Below are 13,992 nucleotides of genomic sequence, written 5' to 3'. Positions count from 1 at the left end.
TTTGAAGATTTGGGAGCAAGCATACCAGCTTCCCAGGGCAGCTCCGCGCAGCCCTGTGCATGCTGCGGACAGATGGCTCACGTAGCAACACACATAAAAAGTGATCAAGCACCAACCTTCAGGCCTGCTAATGCAATAAGGCTGAGGAGCAAGATATGATAAACCTGCACATGATTAGGTTTCCTCCTCTCCAAGCAGAACAGCAGCCTCCCTCGTCTGCATTTTCCAAGGCTCCCTTTCACCACGAAGCCTTGGTCAGCTCCTGCACACGCCCTTTGGAAACCACACAGTTTCCCAAAAGGTCAAGGATGAGTTTGGGGCAAACCTGAGCAAAGCTTTATAAGTCGAGTAGTTTGAGGAGGATGGTGTTTGGGACTCATCGGATGTCACCCCAAAGCTCCCATGGCAGAGGTTCACGCTGCAGATGAGGAGCTGCTGCATCCCACCCCAAAGCGGAGCATCGTGCCCGTGTTGGAGCAACCACGGCATGGAACGCAGAGCTCCCGCACAGCTGAGCAAGCTCCAGCGAGGGAACGTTCCTGTTTTAAGGCTCAGCAGTACCAGCATCCATATTCCTCGTGCTGCCTGGCACATACCTGCCCCTTCCAATTTAACAAGGTCCCTTTCTGCCTGGGTATCACTTTGTGGAGGTGGACAGGCTGACACTAAAGGACCAGCAGTCACCTGCAGATGCCAGAAGAGAGACCGCTTTGGAAAAAAAAACAACCAACCAAGCCACACCACCTTCTGCCTCTCCCTTTTGGCAGGTAGACAGGCATTAATCCCTCATCTCATGCTCCGCCTGCCAGAGTCATATTAGGGTTTGCCCGCAAGCCCAGGGCTGCTCCTCTCTGGGTGTAACCGCAATTACCAAATTATGTTAGCAGCAACGGGCACACCTGCCCTCGGGAGGTGCTGCTGCCCATCTCTGCCCTACCTGTGGTCTGGGCACAAAAACTAGAGGCCACCACAGTTTGAGGCTGACAAAGATTTTAACCCCATGGCTCCTGCCCATGCTTTGCAGATGTGCAGCAGAGACGGAGTCCCCGGGGGTGCGTTTGCACAGCAGCTCCTCTATCCTCACCCTGCCTCCCTGCATGATGCTCCTGCCACCACACTGTGACCAGTTCTGGAGCTGATCAAAGGGAAAACTAACCCTACAAAATGAAAAAACCCAACCCACTACATGGCTTTTATCTCATTTACTCATACAAACACTAAGGAGGGGTCCTAATGTAGCATCCAGTGCCAGGCAGTCACCCTGTAGACCCATGAACGCCATCCCTGCAGCTGGGTTTCCTTATTTAGGAAGTAAGTCGAGTAGGGAGTGACACCAGGCTTGAGGAAGAACATCTACTGCTGGGTTGTTTCCATGCACTTGCTTCCCTTCATTAGGTGATGTAGCTTTAGAAAAGATTACGGTTACATGTGGGCTTTTTTAGTCAATGTGCTGTCTCTTTAAAAGAAAAAGAATCAAGTAATTTTACTCTGATAAGCATCTTCCAACATCAGCCATAAATGAGTATCTGATTCCACGTGAGGGCACGCCTGCAATGACCCGAGATGTCCCCATGCATGCTGCCAACACATCGGTTGGTTATATTCACGTGGGGATGCTTTGGAGCTGCGGCGCAGGGTCAGGTTCTCCATGGCACAGGGCTTTCCAGCGAGGCTCTGGTCTCTCTTCAACACCCTCACCACTTCCTTTGGAGCAGACCAAGCTTAAGCCTAGCCCTGGTACTACAGCAACCAAGCTGAAAGCCAAGGACTATCCCTTATGAATCGCCAGCCAAGATGATCCTGGCTCCCAACGTGATGACAACTGGGCATCCTAGCAGCTGAGCAACCAAGACCCCCAAATCCTGATGCTCCCCGTCTTCCCAGCATCATCCCTCAACTCCCCACTCTGGTTTCAATCCCAAGCCTTTTTCAGTACATGCTCCTCTACCTGCAGTCAAGCCTCAGCTCCATCTCAGCTGCAAACAGCTTTTGCAGAACAGTTTATCTCTCCAATTATTTAACCAGAGGCCTCCTGGCTTCACTCTCACCACCCACGGCAATAACATGTAATTACCAGACTTGAAGAAAAATAAAGGGGAAGTGGCATCTCATGCCAGGCCAGTGCTGCCAAGATCTGTTCTTCCATCTTTCAACTCAAGGAAAAAAAAAAAAAAAAAGAAAAAAAAAAAAAATCACCAAATTCTCTTCCTGCCTCTTGGCACACCATGTCAGGCTACGACTTCTACACACAAGAGGTTTTACCCCAAAATTACCCAAAAAAAAAGACTAACATTTTAGAGTCTCTTGCCTTTCATCTTCTACTACTCAATGGGTGAAAGTCAAAGACAACACTATCAGCAATTTCTGCGAGATGATTTCAGGCCCATCTTCATGTTTGGCATAGACCGATGCCAAATTTGGCATTTCCAAGACATTCAAGAGACAGCTTCTATTCTCCATTTTTATTACAAGCTCAATTCCTTGCCTTTGGAAACAGCTGAAGAAATGAAATGGGGATTTCCTAAAATAAAGAGGTTGTTTAGAAGAAAGTGTTTCCAGCGTGTAGGCTGTTCTTCATCTTCTAAAAGAAAGAAGTTGTACAAGGTTAAAACCCCAGAGTGCTATCAGCCCCGTACCCACATTGTTCAGGCACCACACTGATAATTTCTCTGGAAGTCTTTGGCAAACCACTTTTCCTCTTTGGATTCCCATCTGTGGGGCTAGAAAGTAAGAGCCAGCTGAAGCAGCAAGATGTCCAGCTTCTCCAACCGCAGCTGCACCGTTGATGCTGCTCCACCTTCAAGATGCTGCACAGATGAGACCCGGGGGCTTTGGGGAGAGCCCCCACCATGGGGACAGACATGGAGGTAGGCTGGCTGCTAACTTGGTCATCACAAGCTCTTCCCAGACCTCCAAACTACTTAATCCAGTGAGAATCATCGGCATTTGCTGTCTTGGCTGGAACATGTCCATGTTAAGGACACAGGCCTTGTTTTAACGCCAGCCTCCCAAGCTACTGCTATTTTTAGGTTTGGGCTGTTATTTAAGGTAGGTATTTTGACCAGAGAGAGCACGGGGCAGAGACACAAGCTCACGGGAAGATGAAGACAAGCAAAACACCCCATGACAACAACTGCTGCTCAGGATCGCACATGTATCTCGATGACCTAAGCAATTCAGTTTATCAAGCACCACCAGGAACCAGGCAAGAGTTTGAGCCATTGCTTCCCCCCTAAAATCCTCCTCTTTTGGGAAGAAGCCCAATCACAGCAAGATGTCTTTGCTCCAGCACCGAGCAGGGCCACCCTGACCATGCGTCACCCAGAACTGATGGGCTTAAAGAAATTGGTAGTAAAAAAAAAAAAATTAAAAAAAAATCAATAATAAAATCTTCTAAATGGGCAAAGCCTTGGATGCCAGCTGTGCTCCTGTCCAGCATCACGGGAGGTGCACGGGGTGCCGGTGCAAGGGCAGCCACCCAAGCACAGCTCCTCCGAGCAGAGGCCGCAGCGCCTACGTCAGACCCGGTCTTACCTTCCAAAGGTTAAAGCTGTTTACTGAAAGGATTAGGAGGGAGGAGATGGTAAACTAGGAGGAAGCGGGGGGGGGGACTGTGCGCAACAGCTACGCACACAGGCTTCGCCCTGGCAATAAACACACCCCAACTCCTCGTTGGCATGGCCAGCCAACATATGGGTGGGGACATCCTATGGATGTCAGCACATTGCCAGCACCAGACCCCAGGGCTTTGCCCCCAGCCCCAGAAGACGATTTAAACCTAGTTGCTTGCCCTCCACACCCCTAGTGCAACCACAAGCCAGGCTGGCACCTGAAGACCTGGTGAGCAGCTGTGGTCCTCACATCTGTGGAGGCTTTGCTCTGGCTGCCTACTATGGAGGGATCTGCACGAGCAGCATGGGAGGGGAAAGATTCCCTCTCTGCAACAGCCTGAAGTTTGTTCCTGGCTATATTCATCCTTGTCTGAAACGTTGCTTCAGGATGAAGCATGATTTGGGTACAAGCACTGCTGGCGCAGCAGAAAGCCAAGCCATGACGCTGCAGCTCTGCAGTACCTCTTAGCTCTACCGCTGGTTATTAAATAAAAGGTCAGTTCCTCTACAGCACTACATCTTCTCTCATTTCAAGTGAACAGTCTTAAGAGAGCCAGACGTTTCAATAGGCAAACCAAAGAGGGATTTATACACCACTGCGGAGGAGAACAATTTCCATATCTGACACGACAGAGCACCACCACCAAGTAAGAACTAATGAGCAAGGCCCTTCCAGCTAACGCAACGTGACTGAGGCAGCACCAGAGCTGCACTAAAGGCAAGACAAAGCATTAATTGGTTTGTGCTCGTCTGTCTGCCCTCACTGCACAAAGTTCAGCTGAGGACGTTCCATGGCAGGAGGAAGTCACGAAGCCGCCCATGCCGACACGGAACCAGCGCGACTATTGCAAGAATGACTGGGAGGGATGTGCAAAACCGCCCGGCCAGGAGCCCAAAGCAATTCACTTCCAGACCTGAGCAGCTTGGCCTGTCACTGGGCCAGTTTATCACCTAAGTGTGTTTTTTGCTGTTACATTCGGCTTATTTCCCAAGAGGAAAACTTAGCAATTATCCTGCAAATTTGATGCCCTAGGTGCATTCAGCTGTTAAAGGCTGACACAGAAGACTGGAACAACTCCTCTTGGGAAGCACAGGATGACCCATGAATGATGCTGTCCCCTAAAGGATGACAAGATCTGGGAGGTGGGGTTATACCTAAATGGGCTAACGTAGCCTCATTGCTCACCACGTGTCACCTTCTCTTCCTTGCATGATTTCTTTAACCTGACTCATGCTCGGTGACCGAACGCACAGCACCACCCACAAAGGCGCCTCTAACGTGGCCTCCAAGAGAAGGGCTGGCCGTAGTGCAGGCATTTCAGCACGGGGGCTGAAATGCCAGGTTAGAAACCAGAGCTGCACTCGCTCAGAGCAACTTGGTTTGGTCCCTGCACTCGATCACTCCCCACCCTGTTCAAATTCAGGATCTCCTGCTCCGAGATCACAACACTCGCTGCTCAAAAAAACCAGGAAAAGTGGGAAATTCAACCAACTGGTAGTTAAGGTCATGGGGGGAAACAGTTACTTCAAGCTAGTAACAACCGGCTGCTTTTGGCCAGTGAACCATGGCCAAAGCCATGCAGTATTTCTGGTAGCGCCCACAAATAAGGATGTTTAATAAGGTTCTGCAACCCTGCTGCAGATCATTCACCATCGCCCCAAGGACCACGCTTCGGGTACCACAGATCTTCGGGGCAATGGAGTGCAGGGATTACTGGAAAAAGTTATGGCAAAAGGGGGGGAAAAAAAAAAAGCTCAAGAAGCCGCACCCCAAGAATTCAAAAGTTAAAAGGAAACTGATAAGTAGCACAAACACAAGAGAAGGCAATAAACTAATTCCAACAAGACCTTACTGGTTCTATAAATGCAAACGCAAAGAAATGTTCGGATGATCAATCATCAGGAAGGAAAAGAGAGTACATGACAGAAGACGCCCTGCTCCAAGCCTTCTTTGCTTTGTACTTAAGCATTCAAGGATGACTTTCATCAAGCACTGACCTCTCTTAAACCTTCCAATCTTTTTCCAATCCATTCTTTGTTTGCCCCTCCCACCCCTTGTTAAATGTGCTTTGCTAAAGGTTAACTGGGAACAGCTGTTTAAGGTTGAACAACCCCAACCCAAAGTAAGGACTCATCAGTGCTGTCCACCTGCACAGGATAAAGGGGGTGTGTGTCAAAATTGCCACTGTAGCTTTGCAGAGGAAGAACCATGCATCCTGCCAGGGAGATCATGGCTGCTTGGTGCTCACGTTCATGCCACCATTAATTCATCGCTGATTTTTTACAAATTTCAGTTTAAGGACCACAACAGGTCATCTCTGATGGCTCATCAAAAAGCTGACAGCAAGTCATTCACCAAAAAAGCCATCCCCCAAAAGAACAGAAAACATTATGAAGCAGAGCCTCCAGGAAGACCTCATGACACTCATGGAGCCATACGCCTCCATGACACAACCTTTAAGGACAACCTTCTGGGCTCCAGCATGGGCCAAGGGCTGGGGACACAAGCCAGCAGTTGGGATTTAGGGCTAAGAACACGAAAATAAGGTGCTGCCAAGAGGTGGGTGACTCAGCCTTCCAGGAACAGCCAGGGTAAGGGGAAAAAGGACGACGTGAAAGACAGCCTAGACCCACATGTGAGTGACCAAGGAAATAAGGACAGTGAAAAAAAAAAGAAAAGGTGACATTCCCTCCATTAACTCTTCTTAGGAGCAGGGACACACCATGGGAACAGGGATGGGGAGAAGCCAAGGATGAAGAAACATCCGAGGAACCAGTTTATGGGCTTTGTCCTTGCTCCAAGACCCAGCTAGTCAGAAGAGCAACCAGTGGCTCCTCCAAAGCACCCCATGGGACAGCACAAAGGACGCTACCGCCTACAGCCCCCGATCGCTACTGCTCACCATGTCCATTGCAGTAATAGATCCACTTCTCCCTGTTCTGCGTAGGGGTGGTGGACTTTTTCATAATAGCTTTTTCCACAATGGCACTGGGATCTTGCCTGGGTCCCTTCTTCAGAGTCCGTGAGCTCTTCCTGACACTGCAGACAACGATAACCACCAGGACCAGCAGGAGGAAGAGGACGATCATCCACGGCAAGTGTTCGTTGATGTCAAAGTGCTGGTGGACGTTCTGTGGACCTCGCCGGGGGGGCCTGTATGGGACGCTGGACTTCTCGCTCCCTGACATCTCCAGTGACGGCTGCTTCTCCAGCGCTTGGCTGCTCTGCTTGTGCCGGTAGCTCTGTGCCTCACCAGCAGCACTGGAGCCCACGAAGGTCCCACCGGCACCGTCCGTCTCGTTGGCTGAGGTTTCGTTGTAGTAGCCAGCTGGCTTCGCCGTGCCACTGGATGTGCGTGGCACGGGAGAGGGAACAAAATCGGGAACTGAAGAGTTCAAACCTGCGAAAGGAAAGGAGAGTTCAGTGCCACAGCACCAGAGACACGATACGGCATCATGTCACAGTCTGAGCATCTGCTTGGCCAGCAGACAGAAACCCAACGCCAGGCAGCGAGAAAGGGAAGAGGTGAAGTTGAGGTTTGGCTCTGGGAACAGATGGGTACAGTTACAGAGGTAGGTTCAAGATAAAATTGACCCTTGTTGGTTAAGGTTAGTGGCAGTTTGTTTGAAAAAACCCAAGTGATTAAAGGCAGGTAGTCAATCTATGGTTGTCCCACATTCACTACTTCTCAGAAAACCTACAACTTTGACGTTTCTTAGGCTTACGAACACGTGTTTCATTCCAAATGTGGAAGATGTGGTATCTGGGCTAGAAACATGAAAATTTGGAGGCTTAGTATCTTTCTACCAGGTTTTGTTAAGGAAGCACAAACTTTTTTTATCAGCACTGCAAGCAGCCGCGGATGCATCAACTACAAAACAGATTTCTGAAACAACAGAAGCAATCCAACCTTTCCCTAAGAGCTACTTTCCACCTTTATTGAGTTTTCTTATCAACCAACAGCTCTTGGGTCCCTGCCAGCTGCATGACCAAAGCCCAGTGAGAAGAGGAAGGGCTTTCGTGGCAAAAACTAGAGCTTACTTTGGAAACTCTGCTTTTGAAGATCATGTCTCATCCCAGTTGAGCCACAGAGTGGGTGTAACCACCTATAACCCGACTTTTGCCACTGACTTGGTTACCCAAAATATTCTGACCAGGATACCAACAGGTAAAATGCTTTTCTTTTTACCTAATCGCCTACAGTTGATTTCAAAGTTCAGGGAACACCCTCCCGTCCTCTCCCAATGACACACCAACTTCATATCAAGCTTTGAGACCTAACAAAGGAGAAGCACCAGGAGTCTATCACTGTCAATGCTTCCATGATATTGCATTTACCAACTCAAGCTTTCAGGCCATCAAAAGTTGCATTTTTTAAATCAAAATGCCCCATCTGAGACAGTGTAAGGAGGCTACTTCCCAGAGAGTGTCAAGAACCACCTCAGATGGGGTCCTAAAGCACCACTGCAACCAGCCACGGCTAAAGCATCTCCCTAAAGACTGCAATGATACATCATTTTCAGTTAAATGAGAGAATGGGGAATTCAGCTTGCTTCTCCCCACCGGTGGTAACTAACAGAAATTTTAGAGGTTAAAGAAAAGAAAATTGACGGCACAGCCTAGGCTCCCAGGGGGCTGTTTTGGCAATGGATCCTGTTCAAGCCAATACACCGGGATCAGTACAGGGCAAAACGCAGCAGGGAAAGCACAGACACGAAAGTAGTGAACCCATCAGGGAAGCAGTCTGGTGGAGAAAAGCTCCTCTCCTGCCAGGCTTTTCCTGCCGCACTCTGCTCAGGTTTGCCACAAATGCACAAGGACTTGTGCCAGCACGACACACGGACGGGAACAGGGGCTGGGGAATGTGACGTCCTTTCAATCCAAACAGGAGGACAGCCAGGAGCCCAATCACAACTGCAGTCTCAGTGAAAAATGTTATTAAACATGGTTTAACACAACTGAGGGCAACCTGATGCACTCCAGAGCTGCCTTCTGGCCACGAAGCAAAAGTACCATCCACGCTTTAGATCAGGCTGCCCTGTAACAGCCTAAAGCCAGCCTTGACCGCGGCCGGAAAGCAAGCTCATGACCAAAACCACACCTGTGTTTCAGTGGTGGACATTACCTTTGGGAAGAGGAGCGGTTGGTGGAACTTCGTAGGGCTCTTCACCCACTTCGGTGCTTGACAAAGTCAAAGACGTGTTCGGAAGAGATGCTGGAGAACCACAGACATTGTCACTCTCCTTCGTCCCTGGTTTGATGACCACCATGTTTTTCCCAAAGCAGTCAGTGTATGTTTTGCACTTCATCACACTAGAAGGCACATCAGAAAAGGTACCACGAGGGCACGGCTTGCACCTAACGTCTTCCGTCTCGGTTCCTTTCTTGCGGACGCCCCAGCCGACCGGGCACACCGTGTAAGGGACGCAGGTATCGTTCGTCTGAAACGTACCAGACAGGCAAGTGCACTCGCGGTCAGTCAAGGCAGTACAATGAGTTTTCTCAATCATTGGCAGTTCACAGGGTTTTCTACAAGGGTGGCACCGCTCTATGCCATTCTCATGCTTAGTAAAGGTCCCATCCGGGCAAGGGCTGCACTCTCTTAAGGTACTCTTCGTACAATGCTTAGACACGTAGGTTCCTGCGGGACATTTGTCGCAGATCAGCTCTTTGTTGGTGGCACGGTCGAAGTGGCGGTACTTTCCAGGGGAGAGGCTGATGGCATTCTGCTCGGAGGTCAGCTTCGACTGACCATCGGCGGTGCCAAGGAGCACGAGCAGCTGGAAGACAGGCGGGAAGCATTAGTCAACAACAGCACATGACCGGAGCCCCCTCTGCCAGCCACCCCTTGCAGGGTCACAAAGCACATCCGAGAGCCAGGGGACCACAGAGATGTTTCTACAAGCAAGGGAAGGAGCTCAGCGGGGTTGGGGTGGAACGGAATCGGTGCAGACGGCAGCACGCTCTCCGGACACATCGCCAGCTACGATTATAATTCCTTAAATTGGACACCACGCTTCTCTGTCAGACTAAGCATCATTTACACTGCAACCCTGCCAGGGCGGTAAATACTGCTAATTGTGTTTCAGCAGTACGTGCTACCTGGCCACCCCGGGAAGAGTCCGACCCGCTTTGCATTTCAAGGCTGAGAGCACGAGCCAGGAGCTTGACGAGAAGACAAAAAAAAAAAAAAAAAAAAAAAAATACACACGCAGGTGGCAGCTCTGACCTGTAAAACTTTCCTCCTCGGTATTTATTAATCTGCACTTGTTCTAATAGTTACCTTCCTAAATAATGCAAACTGGGATGAAATCCAGGCTGGCCAGCGTTACCGGACTGTTTCTCAGCCCCTCTGCCCTTCCATGATTTTTTATAGCCCTGCACAAACATAGGGTTTGGTGAGACCGCAGGGGATATTCTGCTTCGAGCCTCCAACCACATCTGAACACACTTTAAACCAGCTGCATTAGCAACAGGAGAGAAAACCTGATGCTATTTTTAAGCTCTCTGAGGAGCTCTGCTGTAACTCAGTTCCTCATTGCATCAGACACAGGTAAAAGGTCTCCAGTTTTTAGACGCCGACCTGCCCCCAAGCTGGGCTTGCCTAGGTGATGGCTACAAATCTGTTTACCTGTTTCTAATCCCAAGGCTTCATTCCCTTAATTCCTTTTCATCGAGGCTGCTCCATCTCCAAGAGAAGCTCCACCTACCAAGCGGGTCCTCTGCTTCCTCCAGAAGACCTCTGGTCCATGGATTTAATGCCAGTGGAGATAAGACACCGTGACCAAAAGGCGTATCAAAGGAATGGCTGACACAGCCTCATACAACATGCAAAGCAATAGAAAAAAAAAAAACAAAACATTTTCAAACAGCTGCAGGCTGAGGTAGACAGGAGAGGGAGGAACAAGCCAACATTGCCCTGAATTTCAAAGGTGCTTTCCTGCACGGAAGGTAAAAGCCAGAGACCCCAACGCTTTTCAGCCACGCAGCCGGGCACATAAATCACTCAGCTATGTTACACAAGCCCTCGCTTCTTGCTCTGCTGCTACCTATTCTGGGCTATCAGCCAGCGAGAATATATTCAGATGGGGAAAAAAAAAAAAAAAAAAAAAAAAAAAAGAAAAAAGCAAAAAGCCTCCCTCCCAACAACATGACTCTGCAGAAGGCACATCGCGGCAGAGCCCCGAGCCGTGCCGCATCGGTTTTGGTGCAGTCTCTCGCTTCCTGGAAACACACAGCACATTTCTCTTTCACCCGCTAAATCATTTACGGCTCAGGATTTGTACAAAACACTTTTTTTTAAAATTTATATATTTATTTATTCCCCCCCCCTCCCCGAAGCAGCAATTCCAGAGCAGGCAGAAGCAGGCGAGCCCGCAGGAGCTGACAAGGATCCTGCAGCGGCCAGGCTCATTACGGCACGACAAATTAAAACAAAAAGCGGGGCTGCCCTGGCAGGCAGCACAGGCTTACAGGATGCGTTTTATTTTTTCCCCCTCCCTTAAGGCACGATTTAGCGAAGCGCTTAGCTGGCTCTAAGGAAACCTGCCGCCCCATAATCTTCATGACGCAGCCCTGTATTAGCAAACCAGACACAGCAGGATCCGGCCTCCCCAGGTGCATGGGGGGTCACCCGTGTTCTGCATCCCCCTCCCCGTGCCGAGCCGAGCGGGACGGGGCGGCAGGAGAGGCAGGGCATGCAGCGGCTCCCCTGCCTCACCAGGGATGAGCTGCGTGCCGACAGCTCGGATCCCAATTTCTCCCTCTGCATCAAGCCAGACCTCAGGGAACCCACGGACAACCCTGCTGCCAGCACGTGCCATGAGTCCCATCCTGCCCTCCCTTTTCCTCCCATCTCCAGCATCTTTCCGTCACTCATCTGGGTAACTAAAGCCAGTGGGACCCACACTACCATGACAGCACCAGGTTTGTTTTTTGTTTGTTTCCATTTATTTTATTTTTTTTTTTAAACCCTCTCTCAAGCAAAGCAGCACTGGCACTTTTGAACATCTCCAGATCTTCAGCTGCACATGCATTTCCAAGCATAAGGACAGCAGCAAGTCCCGGTGGGGGAAGGCTAAGCAGTGTTGAGCATCTGCTATTTATTCAGATTGGTGTTTCTGGTCCCTAAAAACCTCCAGCTGCCAGGGTTCCATGGCTGGCACCACTCAGATCTCTGAAAGAGAAGGCCAGGAGCAGGAGGAAATCCTCAAGAAAAAGGGGTGTCTGCTGGCTTGGTCCCTCATCCTCAGGACTGACCAAGCAGCAGGCAAAACCAGACCTTTCTGGCCGATGCGCCCAGTCCCAATGGCAACAGCAACAGAAGAATGAAGTGAGCGCTGCTTCGCCGACAGATTTCAGTTCAGTACTCCAATACCAAAGAGAGCGTATAGGGTAATAAAAAAAACCACCCCCAAAAAAAGGAATCGGTGCAAGACAATGCTAAGAGCAGGTGTGGTTTCAAGCAGTTTCGGTGCTGCTCTCCATGCCCAACGCGGGAGCAGCTCTCGACACTGAAGCCAAAAGGGTAAATCGGGACAGGGCAGTCAGGATCCCAAAGAGCATCCCCAGCTCAGCATCGACACCCCACACCGCACGGGCAAAGGTGCTTCCCAGCCGCCTCCTATCCCACCACGTGGAGGTTTCATGGTACGAGAAAAGCGAATCAGGCTGGGGAACGCTCTCATTTTCACCTCCTCACGTTGGGAAAATGGCTGAGACAAGAGGACCTTCGCACTCGACCGCAAACAAACCCTTGAGCCAGCAGCGCCCCACGGCTGACGTGGGCCTAAGCCACCTCGGCACCATCCAGCTTGATGATCTGAGGGCTGGAGCACCTCTCCTATGAGGACAGGCTGAGGGAGTTGGGCTTGTTCAGCCTGGAGAAGAGAAGGCTGCGGGGAGACCTGATTGCGGCCTTTCAGTACCTAAAGGGGGCCTATAGGAAAGATGGGGAAAATCTTTTTAGTAGGGCCAGCTGTGACAAGACAAGGGGTGATGGTTTTAAACTAAACCAGGGTAGGTTTAGTCTAGAAATAAGAAGAAATTCTTTACAATGAGGGTGGTGAAACACTGGCAGGGGGTGCCCAGAGAGGGGGTGGAGGCCCCATCCCTGGAAACATTCAAGGCCAGGTTTGACGGGGCTGGGAGCAACCTGATCTGGTTAAAGGTGTCCCTGCTCCCTGCAGGGGGGTTGGACTAGATGACCTCTAGGTGTCCCTTCCAACCCCAAACATTCTATGATTCTATGCCATCTCCACGATCACATCTATGCCATGCCTCCATCACCCTCTTCAATCCCTGCGTGTCGCAGGAGAGACCTGATGGGCAATTTGCACAGCAAATAGCTTTTAGGAGGCCAAAAGCCTCCCAGGCACGTGCCTGGGGACACGGCAGGGAATACAGCGGCTCGTTCAGGACCCAGACCCACTCGGTGAGTCAACACGCCAGCAGAAAGCTGCTGGATCAACAGGCATTTGTGTCCTGAGACAGGGTGACACCTCGAGATAGTCAACGCCTCGGGTTGTGTACAGCGATGCCCCACCACCAGCCCTGCAGGGAGGCAGTGATAAACCTAAAAAAAAAAAAATCAAAAAAAAAAAGACAAAAGGCAGCTAAACACAGGGCACTCGACCTCAGCAGAGAGGAGCAGGAGCAGAGAGCTGTCAGCGAGGACTGACAGCGCTAAACTGATACTCTGGGAACCATTTCTGAGCAAAACCAGCAGAATTTGGTAGAAATGGCAGCTGGCTCCATGGCGATGCCTTGGCACAGGTTGGGGATGGGCTTCATGGCCCACTGCCCTTCCAGAAGGTCAGCTACACCCTCCGCCAACCAGCACCGGGAAGCCACTTGCGACATGAAAGGGGAAAAAAAAAAAAAATTCTAAAACAAACCCAGAAAGACAAATAAACTGGTCTGGAAGTTTTACGGTAACTTCACAGACAGGAGGAGCACATCTCCTGCCCCACTCGCTGTAAAAAGGATCCAGTTACTCACTCCAAAAAAGGCTGTCCGTGAGGAGAGTATCAAAGAGCAAAGCAAGTTTCTGCTTCTTGCAAGGCTACTTCAGCTGGTTTGGGGGTTGTGAAACCGAGAGTCCGGGGCTCACCCTGCTCAGCAGCCCCTTTACTACGTCTCAAGAGTGAAACGCAGGCAGCCGAGCATGCCAAAACAGCAGCACCAGCACATCTGGTCCCCATGGAGGAAAACCCGGCAGCTATTCCTTCAGCCAATGCTGATCAGAGCTCGCAAGCATCCCCGGCGCCCAAGGTTTTGCTCCAAGCGGATGAAATCCCCCAGGCTCCCGAAAGCCCCAAGTCAAAGCAAGGCGATGTTGTGCCGGTTGGAGGCGAGGGCATTAGGGGAGATGGTGGAAAC

At 50.4% G+C, this 13,992-nt stretch overlaps 1 protein-coding gene across 1 annotated transcript in view; it reads right to left on the bottom strand.

The window, feature by feature from the left end:
- The window catches only part of TNFRSF21 (TNF receptor superfamily member 21), a 32,253-nt gene extending 21,075 nt beyond the window's left edge, over positions 1 to 11,178 (bottom strand). The window contains 3 exon segments of the mRNA XM_009639635.2: positions 6,515 to 7,012; positions 8,738 to 9,392; positions 11,086 to 11,178. Of these exon segments, the coding sequence (XP_009637930.2) occupies positions 6,515 to 7,012; positions 8,738 to 9,392; positions 11,086 to 11,178 (1,246 nt within the window).
- Positions 11,179 to 13,992: the final 2,814 nt, after the last annotated feature.

The sequence above is a fragment of the Egretta garzetta genome, unplaced genomic scaffold, assembly GCF_000687185.1.
Source record: "Egretta garzetta isolate BGI_Z169 unplaced genomic scaffold, ASM68718v1 scaffold235, whole genome shotgun sequence".
NCBI classification, from domain to species: domain Eukaryota; kingdom Metazoa; phylum Chordata; class Aves; order Pelecaniformes; family Ardeidae; genus Egretta; species Egretta garzetta.
Note: the sequence above shows the minus strand (reverse complement) of the source record. Positions and strands in the feature narration are given on the sequence as shown.